Below are 20,518 nucleotides of genomic sequence, written 5' to 3'. Positions count from 1 at the left end.
TTCGTTGGATATGTTCGTTCGCGATGAATTCATAGTTTTTATCATTTCATATGTGTTGCAGAGCGGTAAGTAAAGGAAACATACATTATTTTATGACTTTTGTTCCGGCTGTTGTTGGAGGCCTTCAACTATTAGCAGCCTATTATTTGCATTCCATAAATTCTACTTAATTTATATTTTTAGTGACAACACGGAAGCTATCATTTCAAACGCTAACTGGTCAAAAAATTACCTCTTAAGGTACAGGCATATTATGAGCAGATGTTTCTCGAGATGATGGGAGTGGAGCGAACTTCCTAGTGACACACTTTTTAAAAGGAAGGCGTAAAAAGTATCTCTCGCGACCGCAGAGAAAACTCCCCCCACCTCACTCTGGTCACTCAGGGAGACTATATTAATGGCAATGTCGTCACTGACATTAAAATATTTACTCCATATAAGCATCAATAAGTGTATGTTGTTTAATATGCGTGTGCTTAAGTGACTATTGAAAGTCTCATCCGGGGAAGAGGATTGAATCTTTTCCCACTTCCTCGATTCTTGATTCTTACCTCACTTCTTTTATTCCCATCAATTCTAGTAGGAATTGCGTTTTCCGGGATACATTTTCGAACCACTCGAAATCTCTTTGAATCACACCGAGCTGAGACGTTTCCTTATATCACGTGGCTAAAGTATTCATTCAATAGACTTAAAATAGTTCCTTGTATCGTTAAATATATTACTCATAAAAATTGAAGTTTTCAAAATCTTTCTGACATGAATTTACCCAAATTTTTGGGTATATAATGCTCCATTAAATAACTCAAATGAATTTGTAGGACATTCTCACCGGTGGAGTAAGATTTCGCATCATAGACCATCAGAACTGGTTGAAAAAGCAAGCTATGGAAGCTAGAAGTGGTACAAAGTTGTGAAAATATATCCCTCAAGGCAAAGTATCACCAATGAACGGAATCCTTCCCATTCAAGGCAGAGAAAAAGGTGAAATTGACACCTACTTTATTAGATGCATGACTTTCCTTTCCAGAATATTCACTTCTTCTACTTCCTCCTTGAGCTTCCTCAATATAGATAACACTACGAACGTTTTGCACGCCAAGTAAAGCAAATGAAGTTGGAAATGCCTTTCGTTGGCCCCATGCAAATTCAAATGCAGATTAAGTTTCTGTCATCTCTCCTCATCATCTATTTCTATGTCTCTTTTATCGTGACAGAAAAATTCGGTGAAATCTATCTTTTCCTCGCCCTCGAAAATAGCTTTCGAGTTATCAATAATCGAATGACATCTTTTGGCCATTACTACGTTTTGCAACCAAACGTTCAATAATTGTTTATTTCATATGGAAATCTATGTTGACAGATATGTAAATTGTGCTCAACAACTATTGTGGTAATATATACTAGAAATAGAGGTCAATAAAGAGATAAAGACTACTGAAGGAGCATTTTTGAACTCCAAGACTTCGACTGAAAAGATTCAAGGGTAAAGATGAGCGAGGCATTGTTGGCGTACTCCCATTTCAACCACATTTGAAAATCTCGCGCCACCATTGTTCCAGTTTCACTGACTAAATCGTGAAAGAAAATCATTTTTTGCTAATAAGATTTGCCCATGGTCTTTTTCGGTGGCATTTGTTTCGAGCCTTTCTCGTTCTGGATTCCTCGTTCCACTTTCTTGAAGTTCTATTCTCATCCAAATCCACACACAGATAGCGATTAGTGGGTAATGTTCGCTCATTCACTCCCTTTGTTCATGGTGATCATGGTTTTATCCTAGAAGTTATCATGACCAGTCCGACGTGGGAAATATATTTTAATACTCCTTAATAACACCCTGAACTTTTATCAAAAGAACTATGAAGGGCTATCAGGTAAATATTTAGAACTATAATTATAACATTTACAATTATGAGCTAAATTGTCTCTCTGTTTTACTTTATTTAAAAACTAATTCAAGTTCCTATTCTTTAGGAACGGCAATTACATCAATATATTCGTCAAACTTTTGCTACACGTTCTATCGATATAATTAGAAATTTAAATTTGTTGTCCCAATCATTTCCTCAAGGTAAAATGTTTTTTTGACCATTGCTAAGGACTCACGCACCCGCAAACAAACTATGAGGATATTTCACAAACCAAAAACAAGGGAAACAATATGGTATATTAAATATTGGGCTCTTACATATTGTTAAGTTTTCCATAAATTAAGTAAGGAAAGTCAGCATGAAATTCATGTCTTATCTGAAAGAAGAAAAAATGAAGCAGGCATCACAGAGGAGGTAACCCGTTAACTCTCCCGAATCAAGGACTGTTAATGATGATAGCGCACGGTAGAGAACGTTTTCCTTATTTATTCAGGCCTGGGTATTGTTTTAAACTTCGTTTAACTTGGAGGGAACCTTCTGATTTCCTCTATACTGTCTAAACACACAAATAAGACAAATCTGTGTGACCTCCTACGTGATAAATTTACTTGGAAAAACGCATATGACACAAGAAATTATATGGATCTACTTTCTCCGGAACCTAATTCCATGCACCAGCAAACAAAAAAGAGCGTCTTTAGCAAATTTTTTAGGTTCGAGTCTTTTATCCTGTGTAGTAAATGACCTTTTCGTTAGACAAGGTATTTAGCTTCACACAAGGACCAAGGAATTTATTCTACGCGGTAATTGTCATAACTATTCATACATACATTTTTCACCAACAGACATACTGTAGTTTGGTGGAATTATTTATAAAATTTAGAATGATTCTATTCCTGTGACATGACTGTATTATTTATTTTTAGCTTATTACATCCTGAAATGTCTGCTAAGCCGCTGTTAATGCGATGCTTGTGGGTCTATATTTACGCATACTTTTAGCGTTTAGGTCTGTATTTCTGGTTCTTCAGAGTAAGGCTCTTACGGTAAGTCGTATTGTGGTATCGATCACATTGTTGTAGTTGTTTTACCGTCGTAGTTTATTCAAAAAATCAATAATAATATGCAATAATCCATGAATTTTGCTAATCCAAAAATATATTCTAATTAAGTTACAGAAATTAGCTTCCTAATATTACATTTAATCGGCGAACTCCTAAGACAAAATTGGAATATATTTATCCTGTGGAAATTAAGTCCAGGATTATATCCTTCATGCTTAAGGTTTGAACCACTCCGGAGGTAGAATAACCCGTGGCATTCTGCTCTCTGATTATCTCGTCCTAAGCACTGTAGGTACTGTGCTTTAGGAAGAACCCCCTTTCTCCAGGAGTCTTTTACTCAAGGAATCTGACGTTGACAGTCCACCAAAATATTTTTTTCTTCCACTTCTTTCTCCGCTCCAAGATCACTAAGGACCCTAATGATACGCACCATCATTGTACGGTCTTTAAGGCCGCCATGCATATAACCTAATAATTCAAAAATATCCTCCACACTCTGAATTTTTAGCAACGTAATCTTATGCGCTTAATATATACTTGGTAGTCGACTGCTTTAAGGTAGGTTTTTGGATGAACTGAAGGGGAAACTGCAGTGAGCATTATTCATTGTATCGTAAACCACAAGTATGGCTCAACAAAGGTTAAATGGATTACCGTTATGAGGAAATTTTGGATAAATGAATACCTACAACTTGTACAGGTATATATTCGGTATTCTATCGTTTTAGGGTAGGTTTATAAATGGACATAGACTGTACACTTATACATTTCTTAGCCTCGCCTGACATGACAACACCCCATATCCCCCCTATAAATAAATGCTCTTCAATTCTGCATACATTATATCACCCTTCATTCCATCCAACATCCATATCCTTTTCCTGCCCTTTCCTAGCTTGTCTAATGTTTCCCCATCCATCACAATCTTCAATGTTTCATCGCCAATCGTAATACTCCGCATTCAGCTTTCCAGCCTTTTTTGGATTTCTCCCAGCAGCTCTCTCTCCAGCCCATCGTGCCTAGTACTTCTTCGTTTGATTACCTATTTGTCCATTTTAACTTTTCCATCCTTCTCCATCACATTTCTCACAAGCCTCCAATCTAATCCTATCATCGCTAGAGGTGCTATTTTTCTTCAGTGATACCCTAACTAGAATATGAGGTAAGTATATGGGATAAATCTCAAAAGACAAAGACTACAGAATCGATTAAGTTATAGCGACGTGAAATATCGCACGAAAGAACACAAAGAATCACACATTTTACAACAATAGTTGGCTTGGGAGTCCTTAGATATACGAAGAATCAGAGATAGATTGATCATATTGCAAAGATATCAATCGTGTGGTTTTGCAATAGACAGAAGATATAATTCAGTTCCCCAGTCACATTAGCAGGACAGATATTTGTCACAAAATAAGAGAGATAGACTGCTGGACGGATACAGGTAGATTCAAGTATTCGTTTTTTCCGCGTACTATTTGCGACTACAGCACAAGGGGAAACACTAAGAAGTGGGTAGACACTGGCGAAAGTAGTTAGGAATATACAAGTTACATTTCCTCTCAACTCACTTCATGGCTGGCGTCCTAACGGCTCCAGGCAAGCGTCCTTTGGTGAAGTGTCGCGTAAAGAGATTTATCCTATAATTTATCTGGAAATGGTCCGTCCTGCAAGAGTACAATGCTACCTGATAATTGGTACGAGTGTTACGTGTGAGCCCATCTTTTTTAACGGGATTACTTATTTGTACCCTTAGTGCAGTCAGTGGGGTGGTTACTAACAGTATAAGAGTACTGTTGCGACGTGTGCAACAAATGTTGCATGAATCATATCCTGTCGCCCCCTTCCACACGCCCTTTGAATGGATCACGGGGACCCATGTATTTGTGGAAGTATTGGATTAGATTTATTGTGGCTATTGGCATATCACCCCCTACCACACATATTTTGGATGGCTTGCAGGATAGTGTATGGATGTAGATGAAACTCTCTCTTGGACGTCGCATTTAATTAAAATATTCAAAATCGTCAAACAGTCATTATCTCCTCTACTCAAACTTAAGCACGTTATTCCCATATCTTTAAATGTCTCTCAAGAACTTTCCATAAAAATCCAATATTCCCTCAAAACATACGTACCTCAGGTTTATCTATAACTTCCAAATATCTCATTACATTACCAATTTTACTAACAAACTCACTGGTCTAAAACTTGACTCTCGACGTCTACTACATATTTTAAATCTTCTGTAATGCGTTCCGAAAACCAAAGAGACTCAATACCTTACACTCAGTTGCCAATGTTTGATGAAAAACACCCGAGGGGATCAAAATCAAAACCTTCTAATACCCCAGCCGAACCCAACGAACGGCCATGTACATGCACGTATAATAAGTCATTTATAGTTACCGCCAACCGAGTGTGGAATAAGCGTCAATTAACCAAAAGAAATGCATCTTCACTGCCATGTTGCGGCGTCTCCCGCAGTTTCATGGAATGCAATAAGTGGTTGTTTTATCCCTTCTGAATAAAAAAATACCACGGCACAAATAGTTGTAAATATATACGTAAATACGCATATATACGTGTACGAAACGTATGCGTGTACGCACACGCTTGCGTGTAAATACGATTGACATTCATTCTGTGTAGACTAATTTTAACCATGTATATGTGATATGTATGTAATATTTAAATGTTTATATATATTTGTTTTGTATTTGTATGCATTATTACCGATTCCTATGAGTATGATATTTTATCTGTTTATTCTGCATTGATATGAAATATAATATTATATAATCACACCCCCCCCTTCCCGTGTAGGTGTTTCCCTAAAATGAGGTTTTTCGCAAGGGATATCACTCCAAAATTCTAATGTTTTTGCCGCAAATGAGTATCATTTCACAATTGACCAAATTTTTATGGGAAAATTATAATTTTATTTATTTCTTTTATTTCTTATTTTCCTGATAATCACTGTAAAACTTTCTACTCACTTTATTGCAATAGTTATTTATGCGTTAATGCATGTAAATTACGTTTGGACTTAGGTGGAAGAAGGAACTTTCTTACCTCAATCGCGTCCCAATAAACTTTTTATTATTATTATTTTATTATTATTATCATTTCCTATCTCCATTTCCTGCTTTATATTATCTATTTTCCGTGTCATCAACATGGCCCCACGTGGTCGTAAAATGCCAAGTACCTAATAGTCCCTAGACCCTATATGTACATACGTACAAATTAACTCCTATCAATTTCAAGGTTTAGGAAAGAAGACTTGGGAAAAAATATTTAAAAATTAACGAATTTCAGAATTTAGCTTTAAATCAAAATTCATATAGGTTAAGTTCAACTTCGAATAAAAATTGAATAGTTTATGAAGACTCAAGGTTTTTAATTGGAAACTTTGAATCGATACACGCTCAATTACATTTACATAGGTGCCTGCATGTAAATCTCACGAGAGGACTGTGAACCGATTCTATGAATCTTTCACAAATTTGATAAATGATCGAATTGCATAATTTCAGTTGTGGAAAGGATGACATTGAAATATGTTAATGATAAAATGAAAGCAACTTTCCAGTCAGCTTTTTTTTCATTCCCTTCTCTACTTTTATATAGGCAGGCACCAGGAAACCATGAAGTATGCATCAAAACCTGATCGTTAATGATTATTTTAAAAAGTGATAAAGTGCAATGTTATAAGCATTAATCCAATGACTGCGTTTTAAGTCATAATTATTTCTAGACATTTATTCAGCTTGAATATTCGTGATTTCGTGAGCCTTATATGTATTTACATTTATGAATCATAAAGGAAGACACACACAAGAGTGTTAATAAAATGGGAGACTAAAATAGGAGAGTAAAAATATCGCTTCATAAATCGACTCATAAAATCAGCCATTCCTTCCCACTTGACGTTTTGAGAAACCTTTATTATGTTGTATTATTAGAAATAATCGGAAAAGTATTTTTTTGCATTTCAATGCATCAAATTATGTTTCTCGGAATAAAATATTTTTTTAGCAAGCACCCAAAACATTCACACACGTGAGCACATCCCCATATGTGTAGGTAAATATCGCAGGAAATAATATTCGAAATTCCCTACGCCGAACGAAGAGGGCGTGAACTATTCGCCGTGTGTTGGTAAGGCGACAATCCAACATGTAGCACCAACAGTCGCACTGAGCTTATACCTTAGTCGACATGTTTCCTTCAAAGTCCCGAATCCGGTGCTAAGTAACGCATCATGAAGGTAAAATGCAATCCGTTCAATGGGATACTTCCTCTCGCTTATTCCAGTGGCCTACGCCAGACCGTCGGACCAAGAGGTGGTTTGGCAACTGGAGGATGACTACCTAGACTACGGAGTCTTGGAGCGGCAGCAGGGGGAAGAAGAGGACACAGATTCCGAGGGCAGTAACTCGACGTGGTGGTCCGAGAGGAGGCCTTGTTCTTGCGCAAATGCCCAATGCGGCTGCTGCACCGGTAGACTCTTCCCTTTACCAGTCTGGCTGAGACCGCGGATGTGCACCAATCTCACGTATATACAAGACGAGTTCGCTCTCAAGATGGCCGTCACCTTTAACGACGTCGTTATGTACAGGCGCAAAGTCTCAGGTGAGTTCCGAATTTGAGTGTCGTGCAATGTTAATAAAAAGGTAGGGATGAGAGAGATTTGGTAGAGAGGGATGTATTTAAGATAAAGGAGGGAAGTGAGAGTCAATCTTTCAATTATTTATATGCTTCATAGTTTTGAGATAAATAGGGGGGGGCATGGAACATGCATGGTCCATGGAATAGGGGACATGAGCACATATTTGGAATTAGCTAAACCAACGGTACAAGAGTATTGAAAAGGGACGAGGATGGAACAGGCACAGGATCTAACTAAATTTTCGGGGTGGGGGGGCTTTGGCAGGAGTCCCTCGAATTTAGACCTTATATTTCATTGTGCCAACCCACGTTTAGCCTTAGGGAGAAACAGCACCATGGTACAGGTGTGGAGATCACTCATCCAATCCCCGTCCGTGCCCATTGTTGTTTAACTCCGGTTATCTAAATGGATACGGTGCTTCAACGTGACGAGGTCCTAGCCCATTTAGGATCTCATTACAATAGCCTTGTGCATTTTTGGCAATCTCAAACTTCGAAAACATTAAATTTATAACTTTTGTTACATAATTATAAAATATTTGGGATACATGAAAAGGAATGGCAGCGGCCAAATAAATTTTCGTAGAAATCGACATGCTGCTATGACTTTTGAAACGTCAAATTGTTATGAAATATGAGTTTTAAATTTCCTACCGGTTTGGAAATATTTTGAGGAAAAAGAGGATATCGTATATAAGTAAATGCATTCTACTTTCTACTCTAGGAAGTGATACTAGAGAGGCGGCGCAGTAAAGAGCACAACGCCCTATCATTTGTTATGATGATAGTGACCCTTGTCACCACCATTCCCATACGGGAAAATTGACATTACAGCAAGTATTTGACGAGAAATGGAGATGCGTTTCTGTCTCAAAAATGGAAAATCATACATCTAAAAACTTGTAACTGTCGAACCTCAGTCAAACCACGAACGAAATTGATGCCTGAGAGAATTCAATAGGGTAAAATTTGATCTTTCATTTTCTGTTTCGAGTCATACGACATCGTTCGCATAACGCACATGAAATAGACCGTTTTTAAATGTGCATGGTCGGATTTGTAAGGGTTGCTTCTCCCAATTATACAAGCATGTGCCCTCTAAACTAGGTGAGAGATCATCAGCTCTCCATGTGATTGATAAACGACAATTTAATTTTATTTTAATACAAATGCATATAAGCTACTTGAATCCCTTGAGAATGTGCGCTGATCCCATTGCTTTTTCCGAATGAATGTGTGTGTGTGTGTGTGTGTGTGATATGAATGTATCAGTGTACAATGGTTCCTCATGTAGAAACGCTTCAATAAATTTAAATTGATGATGACTTCGTTTGTTTAGCTCTGAATACCGACACTTATAAAACTATACAATATATGCCTTGTATATTAAAGCAAATATAGTATAATTTGAAATGTAAATTTAATTCAAAATAGTATAGTATCAGAGTAAATATTGTACCTGAGGTGCAATTATTAACTAAAAACTGTACAAAACACTTGTATATGCGTTAATAAAATATACGTTACATTAATGACTTCCAAGCGAACCAGTTTGTTTACATGATGATTACATATAACTAAATGTGGCTCTGCTCAGAGACGTTTCAGCTCGGGCCGAAATACACGTCACAGTTTTAATTGAAGGAAATGAAACTGGTTGGAAATAATTTATAACACCATTCTTATTCCCTCTTTACTGACATTGATTGTGAGATTCTTTTACACATTCTCTTGCGAGATGCTTACTAACGATATTTCAAACATGAAAGGTTCATCATTTTCTTTCTAATAGCATTTCTGAAAGCAAGGAGTTTTACGCAGTTAATATCACTTGCTATTTACAGTCAGAGATAACGTGCCCCCTAACCGTCTCAAGGTTCAATAGAATGAACTTGGCGACTGTATTATTCACGGTCTACTAGGCAGAATGTGAGGGTCGTACGAACTACACAGCAAAACTTTTTTATCGGGCTTTGTCTCTCTCCATTTATATTTCTTCCTCTTGATAATGATGTGCTTAAGGTTCTATGCCACCGGCGCCCACTTCAAGTACCACGTCAGTTCCACAATCAGTGCAATACCCAAACGATAGAAAATCTTAGCGAAAATAAATCACGGGTTCTATCATAAATCGGAAACGAAAAATGGTCGCTGTTACAAAAACTCCCTCCTTTGCTCCTCCTTCCTCTCAGCTTTAGAGATTAAAGACGAAAAATTACAGCTAAAGCTTCCGGCTGGACTTGGGGAAGGTGATAATGCAGCGGGTGCACGCATTGGGCTTCGGCGGCCGAAGATACGGGTGCTATCTATTTGCGACTCACATGAGTTCTCTCCGCAGTAGGTACTGAGCCAATGCATTCTGGCCTTCCGGTGTCCAGCCTACAAACCCGATTCCGTGGTTCATTGTCCCCCTCGCTTGCTCTTAATGCTAAAGAATTCCTCTCAGCAGACGCTCATTAGCGAAGCGCTTAGGTAATGGAATGTCTGTCATACTGCACTGTGAGGCCCACCAGTTTCCTCCTCGGAATGCGATGTGAATCACCAATCGTGAATGTCTTCCGAGAAAAATGAACATCCACTAGAATGTTGAACTAACGATCCTTTTGCCCTAAAAATCAAAATGAACATATCTCAACGGAGTAGTGGTAAAAGCTAAGCTAGATTAGCAATATTTCACCCAAGAATAGTTAAATTAGTTTCTCTTTTTCATAACGAGTTTTTCTTTTGACATAATGTGAATACATCCGCATTTGCAAACGATTATTTTTTAAAAAGATAATTTTATTTTAGCCTGTAACTGCGTTGCCTGTTGTGAACATATTAACACTAGGAAATATACTTCTTAGCGATCGCGTAAAATTATAACGATTTATCGATAGAAATGTAACAAATTTACGCTAAAAACACGAAATTCACTCAGCTAAATAAAAAATCAACTAAAATAGACCCTTTGAAGCGCAAACGGCAGAAAATAAAACTTAAATATTCCTGCAATAGAGATATTTATAAAAAATCAATGGTGGTAAAATATTTTCATGTGTCAATACATTAAATATTAAATGTTAATCTTCTTTCAGCCTTAATTCGATATTTTCTATTAAAGTATATGTATGTATATATATATATATATATATATATATATATATATATATATATATATACACGTATATATATACACACACACACATATATATATATAATATATGTGTGTGTGCGTGTGTGTATTTATATGTATATGTATGTATAATTACATAAATATAGCCTTTGCCAATGAAATGAAGAAAATAAAAGTCTTAATTTTGCTGGTGAGTTTCAGCTAGGACTTTGGTATATAACACTAATGAATAGAGCAGGTGATCTGGCGCAAGAAATCAAGGGAGGGAATTCCGTATTAAGTGAAAAACATTAAACTTTGAGAGATTCTCAAAGGCAGTTTTTTCCGATTTAAACTGCTAGAACTCGAGGGGTTGATTTCATGCTGATAGGTTAAGAATCAGAAGAATGCGCTGTGGCCTGAGCATGAAGCGGAGGAGCCAGGTTGGAGAACGAGGGTGGAAACGTACAGAGGGAGACACAGGAGGGGTCACAAATACTTTGTTGGCTGGGAGGGAGAACAGAGGGAGGAAGGGAACGCAAACGCAATGGACATCTAGAAGGAGGGAGAAGAAGAATGGAGTTTCACTTGCCATGCCAAAATTCATGTTTCTCAATGTTGCAACGCGTCGGATTTAACAACTGTTTTACCAAGCGGTGACGAGGAGTAGCGAAATAAATTCGCTTCATACCCTCGTTCTTCCATTAAACAAAACATACTACCTTGATCAAAAATTTCCCGGAATTTATTCAGAAAATTAAAAATACAAGTTTATTCATCTAAATCTATATTTTCCCCTTCAAAGTAATCCCCATCGACTGCAACACACTTATGCCAGCGCTTGATCCAATCCTCGAAACATTTTTTATATTCGGTTTTCGGTATATCCATCAGTGCTTCCTGCGATTTTTCCATTACTTCCTCTCGGCTGCTAAAACGCGTTCCCCGTAATGGTTTTTTAACTCGATTGAACAGAAAGAAGTCACAGGGAGCCAAATCAGGTGAATTCGGTGGCTGTTGGATGGTATTTGTTGCATTTTTCGTCAAAAAATTACGAATAATGATAGCACTGTGCGACGGTGCGTTATCATGGTGCAAAATCCACGAGTTTTCTGCCCACATTTCTGGTCTCTTTCGGCGAATTGCTTCACGCAAACGTCTCATAACGCCCAAATAATACTCTTTGTTTACTGTCTGGCCTTCTGGCAAAAATTCATGATGCACTACACCGTTGTAATCCATGAAAAAGGTCAGCATTGCCTTCTTTTTTGACTGAAAACGACGTGGTTTTTTTGGTCTCGGCTCATTTGGTGAACGCCATTCACTTACCTGATGTCTGGATTGCGTGTCGTACTCATAAACCCACGTCTCGTCTCCAGTAATGATCCTTTTGATGAATGTGGGATCGGATTCAGCCTCGCAAATCATGTCTTTTGCGACGTCAACACGGTCTCTTTTTTGCATGAAATTGAGGTCTTTTGGCACCAACTTTGCTGCTACACGACGGAAACCCAAATCATTAACCACAATGTCTTGGGCGGATCCATAGGCAATGTTCAAGTCCTCCGCTATTTCTCTGATGGTTAATTTGCGGTTATTGACCAACATTTCTTTTACTTTATCAATTTTTTCACCGACTTTCGATGTCGATGGTCTGCCACTGCGTTCATCATCTTCGATTGACTCACGACCACTTCTGAACCGCTCGTGCCACTGGTAAACGACCGTTTTTTTTAGAGAATCGTTGCCGAAACACTTTTCCAACATTTCCAACGTCCGTGCGCCACTAAATCCGTTTTTTACGCAAAATTTAATACAAGTTCGTTGTTGCAAATTTAAATCCATTTCTGAAATTGTAAAAAATCGCCAACACACACAGAGATAGATGTACTCTTGGCTACGTAACTTTTGCAAATGTCAAGTTATGACACTAAGATTTAAAGGGAATATCAACAACAGATGTACCAATTTAACAAAAAAACAGAACTCAAATCGGAACGATGGGAGCGCCACACGGTGGTTATTCCGGGAACCTTTTGATCAAGGTAGTAAATACCTGTTCAAACAGATAAAAGTTTAAGGAACCATTACCACGCCCTTACTTTCAAGCACACATGAACTTTGAGTGTTACATCGTGATTATAATCCACGAATGAGACATTTTGATTGAGTCGAAGTAAAATATTGGACAGGAAAATAATTCCTATTCGTGCTATATCCACGATTACTTCCACAATTGTGTTGGGTCAATTTGCGGTATTTTCGTCCCGAAGTAGGGTTTTCTCTATCTAAACTTTGTAACTCAAACATTTACCATCCTACGTGTTTTTGAAACGAGATTCTATTTTGTAGAGTTGGTGGAAGTAGGTTGAAAAAAGTGGTATTCGAGAGCTATACGATTCCTAAGGCGAGCAACTTTTATAAGGCGAAAGTACAGTTAGGGCTGGGATAGACGTTTTTGGGTTTACATAACCTATGACTTAGAATGCAAAAATGGGGAAGGTGGTGTCCTTTCCCTGATATCTATTATATTAGCAAAACTGTACTCACGTTTAATTGATCAAGATCCTTCCCCATTTATTCTTTTAACTGATAGGGCAGTTAAGACCGCTTACTAAATTTGCGATTATTTTGCATCCAAATTCAACTCTAAAATTTTAATATCCCGAAATAATCTCGAACTTGTAGTTAAAGATTTCTCTGGACTGCTATTTGTCGTGGAAATCAGCTCCAAAACACAAATATATTTTCACACGCAGGGTTAACTTTATTAGTTTGCGACATGCTATGCAAGAGATTGCTGATAATTATTAGCAAATTTACGTTCGACTCTAAATTAGGTGGTATTGAAATGAGGTTCCGTAGTACACAATTTCTCTCTCATTCCGCGTTTCAGAGCATACATTAGGTCAATTGTCCTCCGGTTGGCCTTCAATCTTCTTCCGAATCCTTATTAATCCTCGTCGAGGGAGGGAGGCTGATGGTGGCCATGCAAAATCGAGTGTTCCGGTTGGCATTTCCACGCGGTTTTACGATAGCCATACACCCGTTTCGTGACAATTAGGAATTATTCAATTTTGAAAGTTTCACAAGGAAAAAAATCAATGAGCACTACCCAACCACTCACTGGGGGTAGGCATACATTTTTTTCGCTGTGAATCTCCTGATTTCGCAATTCATAACCTTGTTGCACCGAAGCTATCATTTTGCAACTGCTTTTTGAAATTATCCTTCTAAAACCCTTTTTGAATTATATCCCGCAGAACATATTTTCGAAAGTTTTTCATCCTTTTGAGGGGAGTCAATCGTTACAGCTACTCAGAATTTTACTCCGAGACCACTACTCCGTAATGTTTTGATAACTGTTTTCTGGGACTTCTCCGAGCAGCTTGCTCTCATGAAATGTTCTTCCATTTGCCAGAGCAAATAGCCGAAGTCGCTCAGTGGAATGGAGGTGTTTGGCACTTTGTTTTCATGAACTGTTGTGCCCTCGCCCTAATTAACCTTCTCTCTCTCTCATTCTCCCTGAATGCCGCAAAAAGGTCGCAACCCACCACCCGTATGCGTCTCGCCGCCCCGGCTCAACCGCTTCAAGGTGTGCATCAAACTGCAGGACGTGTACCTATTCGAACGGAACATGCACGCGTGCATGGCAGTAGAGGGACTCTTCAACAAGCAGGTGCTGTTCGAGAGGATGCTGGGCTGCATGCGAATGGGGAGCAACGGATTCGCCATCGTCAACCCAGAGGACGGAGGGGGACTGCCCTCCGTCGAGCCGGAGGACCCCGATGACGAGGAGCCAAACGACGAAGACGACTACGATCAGGTGGACGAAGAGTACGACCCAGTGGAGGAGGAAACCGTCCTCGAGGCGGAGGTGGTAACGAACGCGGACGAGCAGGGAGAGAACTCGGACACGGAGAACGCCGCGGCGAAGTCCAAGGCGGCAGGGATCACCGAGGGAGAGTCCATGGGGGTCAAGAAAGAATTGGTTAAAACAGCAGGGACGACAGAGACTCCGAACACCCACGAGTCTTACGGATCGATGAAAACCTCACACAAAGGAGTTGATTCCGTGGGATCGGTCAGCACCAATGAAGTCGAGGAGCCAATAAACAACACGAACCCCCAAGAGTCAGTCAGTACCACGGAGGACCTCGAACTTGCGAAAACCACCATAACTGATGAAGATGTGGTGAACAACGATGCGAATGGGACAGCCGAGGTAGGGAGTAACACCGCTGCCAAGGAGACGCAAGATTTCACGATTACATCTCCGAAAACAATTATTGAACCACCAAAGGAGGGGCAGGATATGGGTGGATCGAAAAAGGGAGATGGGGACACTGTTCCAGCGGAACCGTGGAAGAATGCGGTGGCCGAAGACCAAGTTAATGAGGAGTCTAACAAGACGGAAGCGAAGAGCCCGGCGACGGAGGAGACAAGTGAAAAAATCTCCGGAGAAAAGACAAGAGAACCCAATGGGACCCCAGAGGAAATGGTTGATGCTCAAAATGGAGGACAGGGGTTGGTCGGAGGAAAGGAAGAAATTTCGAAAAGGAGCAGAGACTTGTTTGATGATGAAATTGTGGGGGTGGGGACAGTGGAAGAACTATGACCATCCCCTTCAACGCTGAGTTGTTGGCCAAAGAACCTCACGTCCGCAAATCTCACACCAATCATCTTCTTGCCTTTCATTTTACCCGAAGGAATTCGTATCGGAGGTCATTGAATATTTATTTTTTCATATTTCTTACTTTATTATTATTTATCGAGTTTTATTATAGGTATAACGGCCATTTCATCCATCAAGGTATTATTTATTTGTATTTTGCTGATAATTGTATTTTTGCTATTTGTGATTTATTCTAATTCCATTAAATATCTTTCGTCAATGAAATTTGTCTCTGTTGATTCTGATAAACCCTAATTTGGTTAACATTGGAATAATTGTAAAGTGTGAGGGTCAAAGAGAAAATTTCAGTACTGGTGTTTCAAATCATTGTATGGATATTCACAGTGTAACAGTGCCTCGGTAGCTCAGCTTACCGAACATCCTCAACTGACCACAGGAATGCGGGTTCGATTCCCCGTCAAAGCTAATGATTTTTACTCTGTGAAATCCCTACATATCGTTTACGGGGTTAAATGGTTATTAATATTATGAGGAAAACATTAAAAGAATGCATAGAAATTAATAGGTTCAAGTAGGCTCAATTATTGCGTTGTTGTGCATGAAGTAATGTAAACACTTTGCGAGGAATTAAAGGTCACTTAAAAATAATTAAACGATTGGAAATAGCACAGTATTAGTAAAAATGATACTATAATGCACCATTCCTCAAAATTTTCAAGTCTATAATGCACTTCAAGTACCTACCCTAGTTCCTTATCGCACATTCATACACTGATTAATTGACTCCAATGTGTGAATTAAAAATAATCTGGAGCCTGTTGGTCACCATGGGCTTCTTGGCGCACCATGTGCCGTGGCACACTGTTGAAAACAGGCAGGTAATATAGATAATGGTACACTGTACCTCATGTATTTTCATATTACTTAAAAATCACACGAGGAATAATAAACTGAATCATATGCCTTTTTATATCATTGGGGATTATTAATTTGAAATGGTTTTCAAACTAATACTAGAATTCGCTGTAGTGCAATCAAAATCGCACAAAATATTTTTTACTCATATGCTATTAATTATCACTCATTTTTTATTCATTCCACATTAAGGAGAAGAAACAGTCTGCATGCTAAGAAGTGATTATAAAAACAAATCCTAGAACACGAGAAACAGATTTTGCCCCTTTTTTATTGGTTATCCTATCATAATCTCAGTAATTTATCTGAAAAATGGTTTAATAGGGGGGAAATACGTTTAGATCTTACTTTACTTTACTTACTGTAGTTCCCTTTCCGAAGTGATGTAAAATCCACATTCTGATCTAGATGATTGTTCCGTTTCTATTGCCGCCTCAGATTTCTCAGGAAAATCTAGTATCTGAAAACTTGCACAGATGGGGTTGATTTGCGCGGTTATACGAGTTAACAGTCATCTGGATCACCCAGGCCCGCAGATCGGTTGTCAAACGCTCTATTGTCTGCTACCACCAACCTCTGAGTTGATTGCTGGGGAGTTTCAATTTTTTATTACTCATTTCTCTTTAGATAATATTAAATATTATGGAAAACATTTCCTATCTAAGTAAACACATGATTTTCACTAACCTCCTAAAAGTAATACACCCATGAAATAAAAATTATGGCAAATTCGAAGGTAGTGAGTTCAAGCGCTACCTTACCTTTATAGTTTTCCAATATTTTAATATACCGTTTACTTCTTACTATTTTAATTATTATTCAGAGTTAAATCAAGTTAAGATAGGTTTTGATGGATCCAATACCCAAGTTCACTGCTACATTTATCAGCCCTACCTTCCTTAACACTAAATAAATTCTCAAAAACCTACATTTCGAGTACACAATTAGCTATTCTTCGAATCTACATTACTTTCTGACTTCCTTCATTCCGTCCAAGACACCGAAGATTTTCCTGACTCTATCTCATCTGCCCAACATTTTATCCTCTAAACACACTATTCATTATAAAAAACTTCTATCATCCCCAACACGCCGAGAACTTCTTAGTTTTTCTTTCCGTCCATTTCTCTTTTTCCATTCTTCTCCACACTCTCATCTTAAAATCCTTTGGTCCACGCTTATCCTTTTGCCTCAACGATCAAGCTTCCTCATCGTACAATGTATACGCTTCACATTTAAGTCTTCACTACTCTAATCTTTAAATCTTTACTTATATTCTCCATCATCGACTCCCTCCTCTTTGTGGAAGCTTTTTTGCCTAATGCAATTTTTTTGATTTCCTCACTACTACGCCTCCCATCTATTTTCTAAAAAGGTAAACTGTTCCACATGCTCTTCTTTACACTCCCTCCAAACTCTAATTTTTGTACTGGGTAAATATTCTTCCTCATTAATTAATTACAATGGAATTAAAGCTCATGCAAACGCAGACGTCTCGCACATTCGTTAACTCCACTGGGAATGTGGAAGGTGGGCTCTTTCCGTACTCTACTTTTGCCACTGACAAATGTCCATGGATACTAAACTTTCTACGAGCGCGATATTTTTAATATTAATGCCAAGAAAACGTGACGAGCAAATGGGAGAACAAATCACGCTCAATCTCTTCCGGCGAAACAAGAGTGATACGTCGGCTCTTGGGGAGGGAGGAGATAGCGAGAGGACATAACAAGGGAGCCATTACAGGGGGAGCGATCAGGGGAGAAGCGGGCGGGAAGTGACCTGCCGTCAGGCGTTCGCGCGCGATTATACGACGACGGGCGAGCACTGTTGGATGGGCGAGGCAAACGGAGAAGGCGGACGAAGAAGAGCGAAAGCGAGTCGAGAGGGCGAGACAAGTGAATCCCCGCCTCAAGAGGAGTGAGGACAGTCGAACAAGGTAAGGGCTAGAGCGTTGCGTGTCATACGGGTGAATTTACAGTGCCCACGTTCATTAAGCAAGGGTTGTTTCTAACCAGTACTTAAAATCGTGTTTTATTTTCGAAACAAGGGTGTGACTTCGTGCTGAAATAAACTGCTCCTAACGCTTTTCCTTTTCAGATGGCGTTGTTCACTTTGCATCTACTCGTACTTTTAACCGCAGTATCGGTGCGAAGCGAACCGAATTGTGAGTAGTCTCTCAAGTAGATGTCCGTAATGTGAGTGAATAATCACTCATACTAGTGATATGCATTTTTATTCAAGCGAGAGTTAATTGATTTGCACACTTTCGGATTGTGCATCATTCAAGAAATACTTAAGTTGTAACGAATGTGGAAGCGTTAGCACCTTTTGTAGCATATATTTTTCATACATGCAAAACATTTAAATTAATTATTAACATTTAATGTGGCAACATATGACTTCGAAATAGTTTTAGAATAATTGGTTATATTAAAAAGATGATTGATGAAAAGAAGAGAAATAAGTCTGAAAGAAAATACCTATTCAAACTTGTTGAAGAATTAAATGACAATAAAAAGCCGAAGTAAATCAGAAAAAAGAGCTTAAGACAAAGAGACAATATCACTAAATCATTAGAAACACTTCCGAGAAAATGGTAAAAGATCTAATATCAAAATTTCCAGAATTGTAAGTTTATCATATATTAAAGCATTTCTAATTCAAATTTAAAGGAAGGTTGCTACATATGATATGAATTGAACAATATTTTAAAGCTTTTTCTCAGCCAGACGTTCACGATTCTCAGCATTCCATCGGGCATAACATTTTTCATAGCTAGAAGAAGCGTCGATGAACTTTTACCTCCAAACCAGTTCCCGCGAGCTTGGAAAAATGCGAACTCCGGCAGAAAACATTCCCTTCGTAACATTATTTTCCTGGCGCTTCCCCCTACAGGAGAGAATCTTCTGTCCCAAGTCTAAAGGCATGAGAAATATTTTGCCTCGTCGTGCCAGCGATCAAGCCGCAGGGTGAAATCCTTTGACAACATTCTATTTTTGAAAATTATAATCCACAATCTTAAATATTTCCTAGAGAGTATTAACATTTTCCAACGCATCCGTTGGCCAAACTTTGCACAGATCTCGAACAAAATGTAAAAAAACGCACTATCGGTTAATATATACTTATGTATTTCGGAAACTATCTTTTTTGAAATCTTGTTCGCGAATTGACTCTGAAATACTCGTCACCAGCATTTTATTTCATAATGTTTATCTAGTGCATGATCTTACATGTGCGTTCAAATATTGAATGCATATAAACAAATACTCGGGGCATGCACAGGACTCAAATGACTGCAGTTAACAAAATTTCGTATGAAATTATGGAGGATTACAAATGTTTTCAAGATATGTTTGAGTATCTCGTACTGGAAATATTACCGCGTTCCTTTGTTACATGGGATGAGATCGTGTATTTTTAAATTATTTTTTATTCATTATTTTATCGTAATTTTAATATTTGACAGCTATTGTAAGGTTTGCACATGATTTAACAATAAATTAACTTTTTTGCATGCATTACTTCATTAATTTATCACTTACCTTCAAGTCCGCTGGATGCTGGTAAATGAAGGAGATCCTAGCGAAGGGACTACTTTTGAAATCATGAATGATGAAACGATGGAGAAACAAAATCTAAGGATTTTGCAGAATCCATGCAGCTGTGAATCACTTATGTGCTCATGCTGCGCTGGATTCAACTTGGATCAAGTAAACGCTAAGAGAGAAGGTAAGTTTCAGAGGAAAGAGATGCAGAATAGCACGGAATATATCTGCTCATGTCATGAAATTGGATAATTCCTTTCTTTCGCCAAGACGACACCACAATATACAGCCTACTATCCAATCATTTTAATCGTAATTTAGATTTTATATGAACGTTTCAATTTTACCCCCGCCACATTACCAACCGGAAACTTCTTTGTTTTTAGATAAAACGAGTAAGTTGCTGCAAATACACGGATAATATAATATCCGAATGGAGCATTTAAATAAATTCGAGGAAATATTTCAATTCATTACCATATTTCGCTCGGTATATATCAATTTCTTTCTTCACACGAGGCATTTAAATAAAAAAAATATTGATTATAGCTTTAAACGGATTATTTTAGATAAAGTATTTTCACATTGATCGTCGTTTTTTTCAAATTTGATAAAGTGATCAAAATTAAATTATCTTCGTAGAACTGGTAGCCAAGGATTAATTACATCAGCATTTTAGTTACAAATAGAGTCTGAAAATTCCTGAAGC

The 20,518-nt window shown here is 38.2% G+C and overlaps 2 protein-coding genes across 2 annotated transcripts; both read left to right on the top strand.

The window, feature by feature from the left end:
* The first annotated feature begins 7,231 nt into the window (after positions 1-7,231).
* On the top strand, positions 7,232-8,366 carry LOC139696802 (uncharacterized). Its single transcript, XM_071595661.1, has 2 exons — positions 7,232-7,577; positions 8,338-8,366. Exons 1-2 carry the CDS (start codon positions 7,232-7,234, stop codon positions 8,364-8,366), a joined length of 375 nt encoding a protein of 124 aa, XP_071451762.1.
* A 5,870-nt stretch (positions 8,367-14,236) lies between these two features.
* LOC139696798 (sodium/potassium/calcium exchanger 1-like) lies at positions 14,237-15,325 on the top strand. Its single transcript, XM_071595646.1, has one exon. It carries the CDS (start codon positions 14,237-14,239, stop codon positions 15,323-15,325), a length of 1,089 nt encoding a protein of 362 aa, XP_071451747.1.
* The last annotated feature ends 5,193 nt before the right edge of the window (positions 15,326-20,518 follow it).

This window comes from Hetaerina americana, unplaced genomic scaffold (genome assembly GCF_022747635.1).
Source record: "Hetaerina americana unplaced genomic scaffold, ioHetAmer1.1.p SCAF_1, whole genome shotgun sequence".
Lineage (NCBI taxonomy): Eukaryota > Metazoa > Arthropoda > Insecta > Odonata > Calopterygidae > Hetaerina > Hetaerina americana.
The sequence above is the reverse complement of the archived record's forward strand: the minus strand, read 5'-3'. Positions and strand labels throughout refer to the sequence as shown.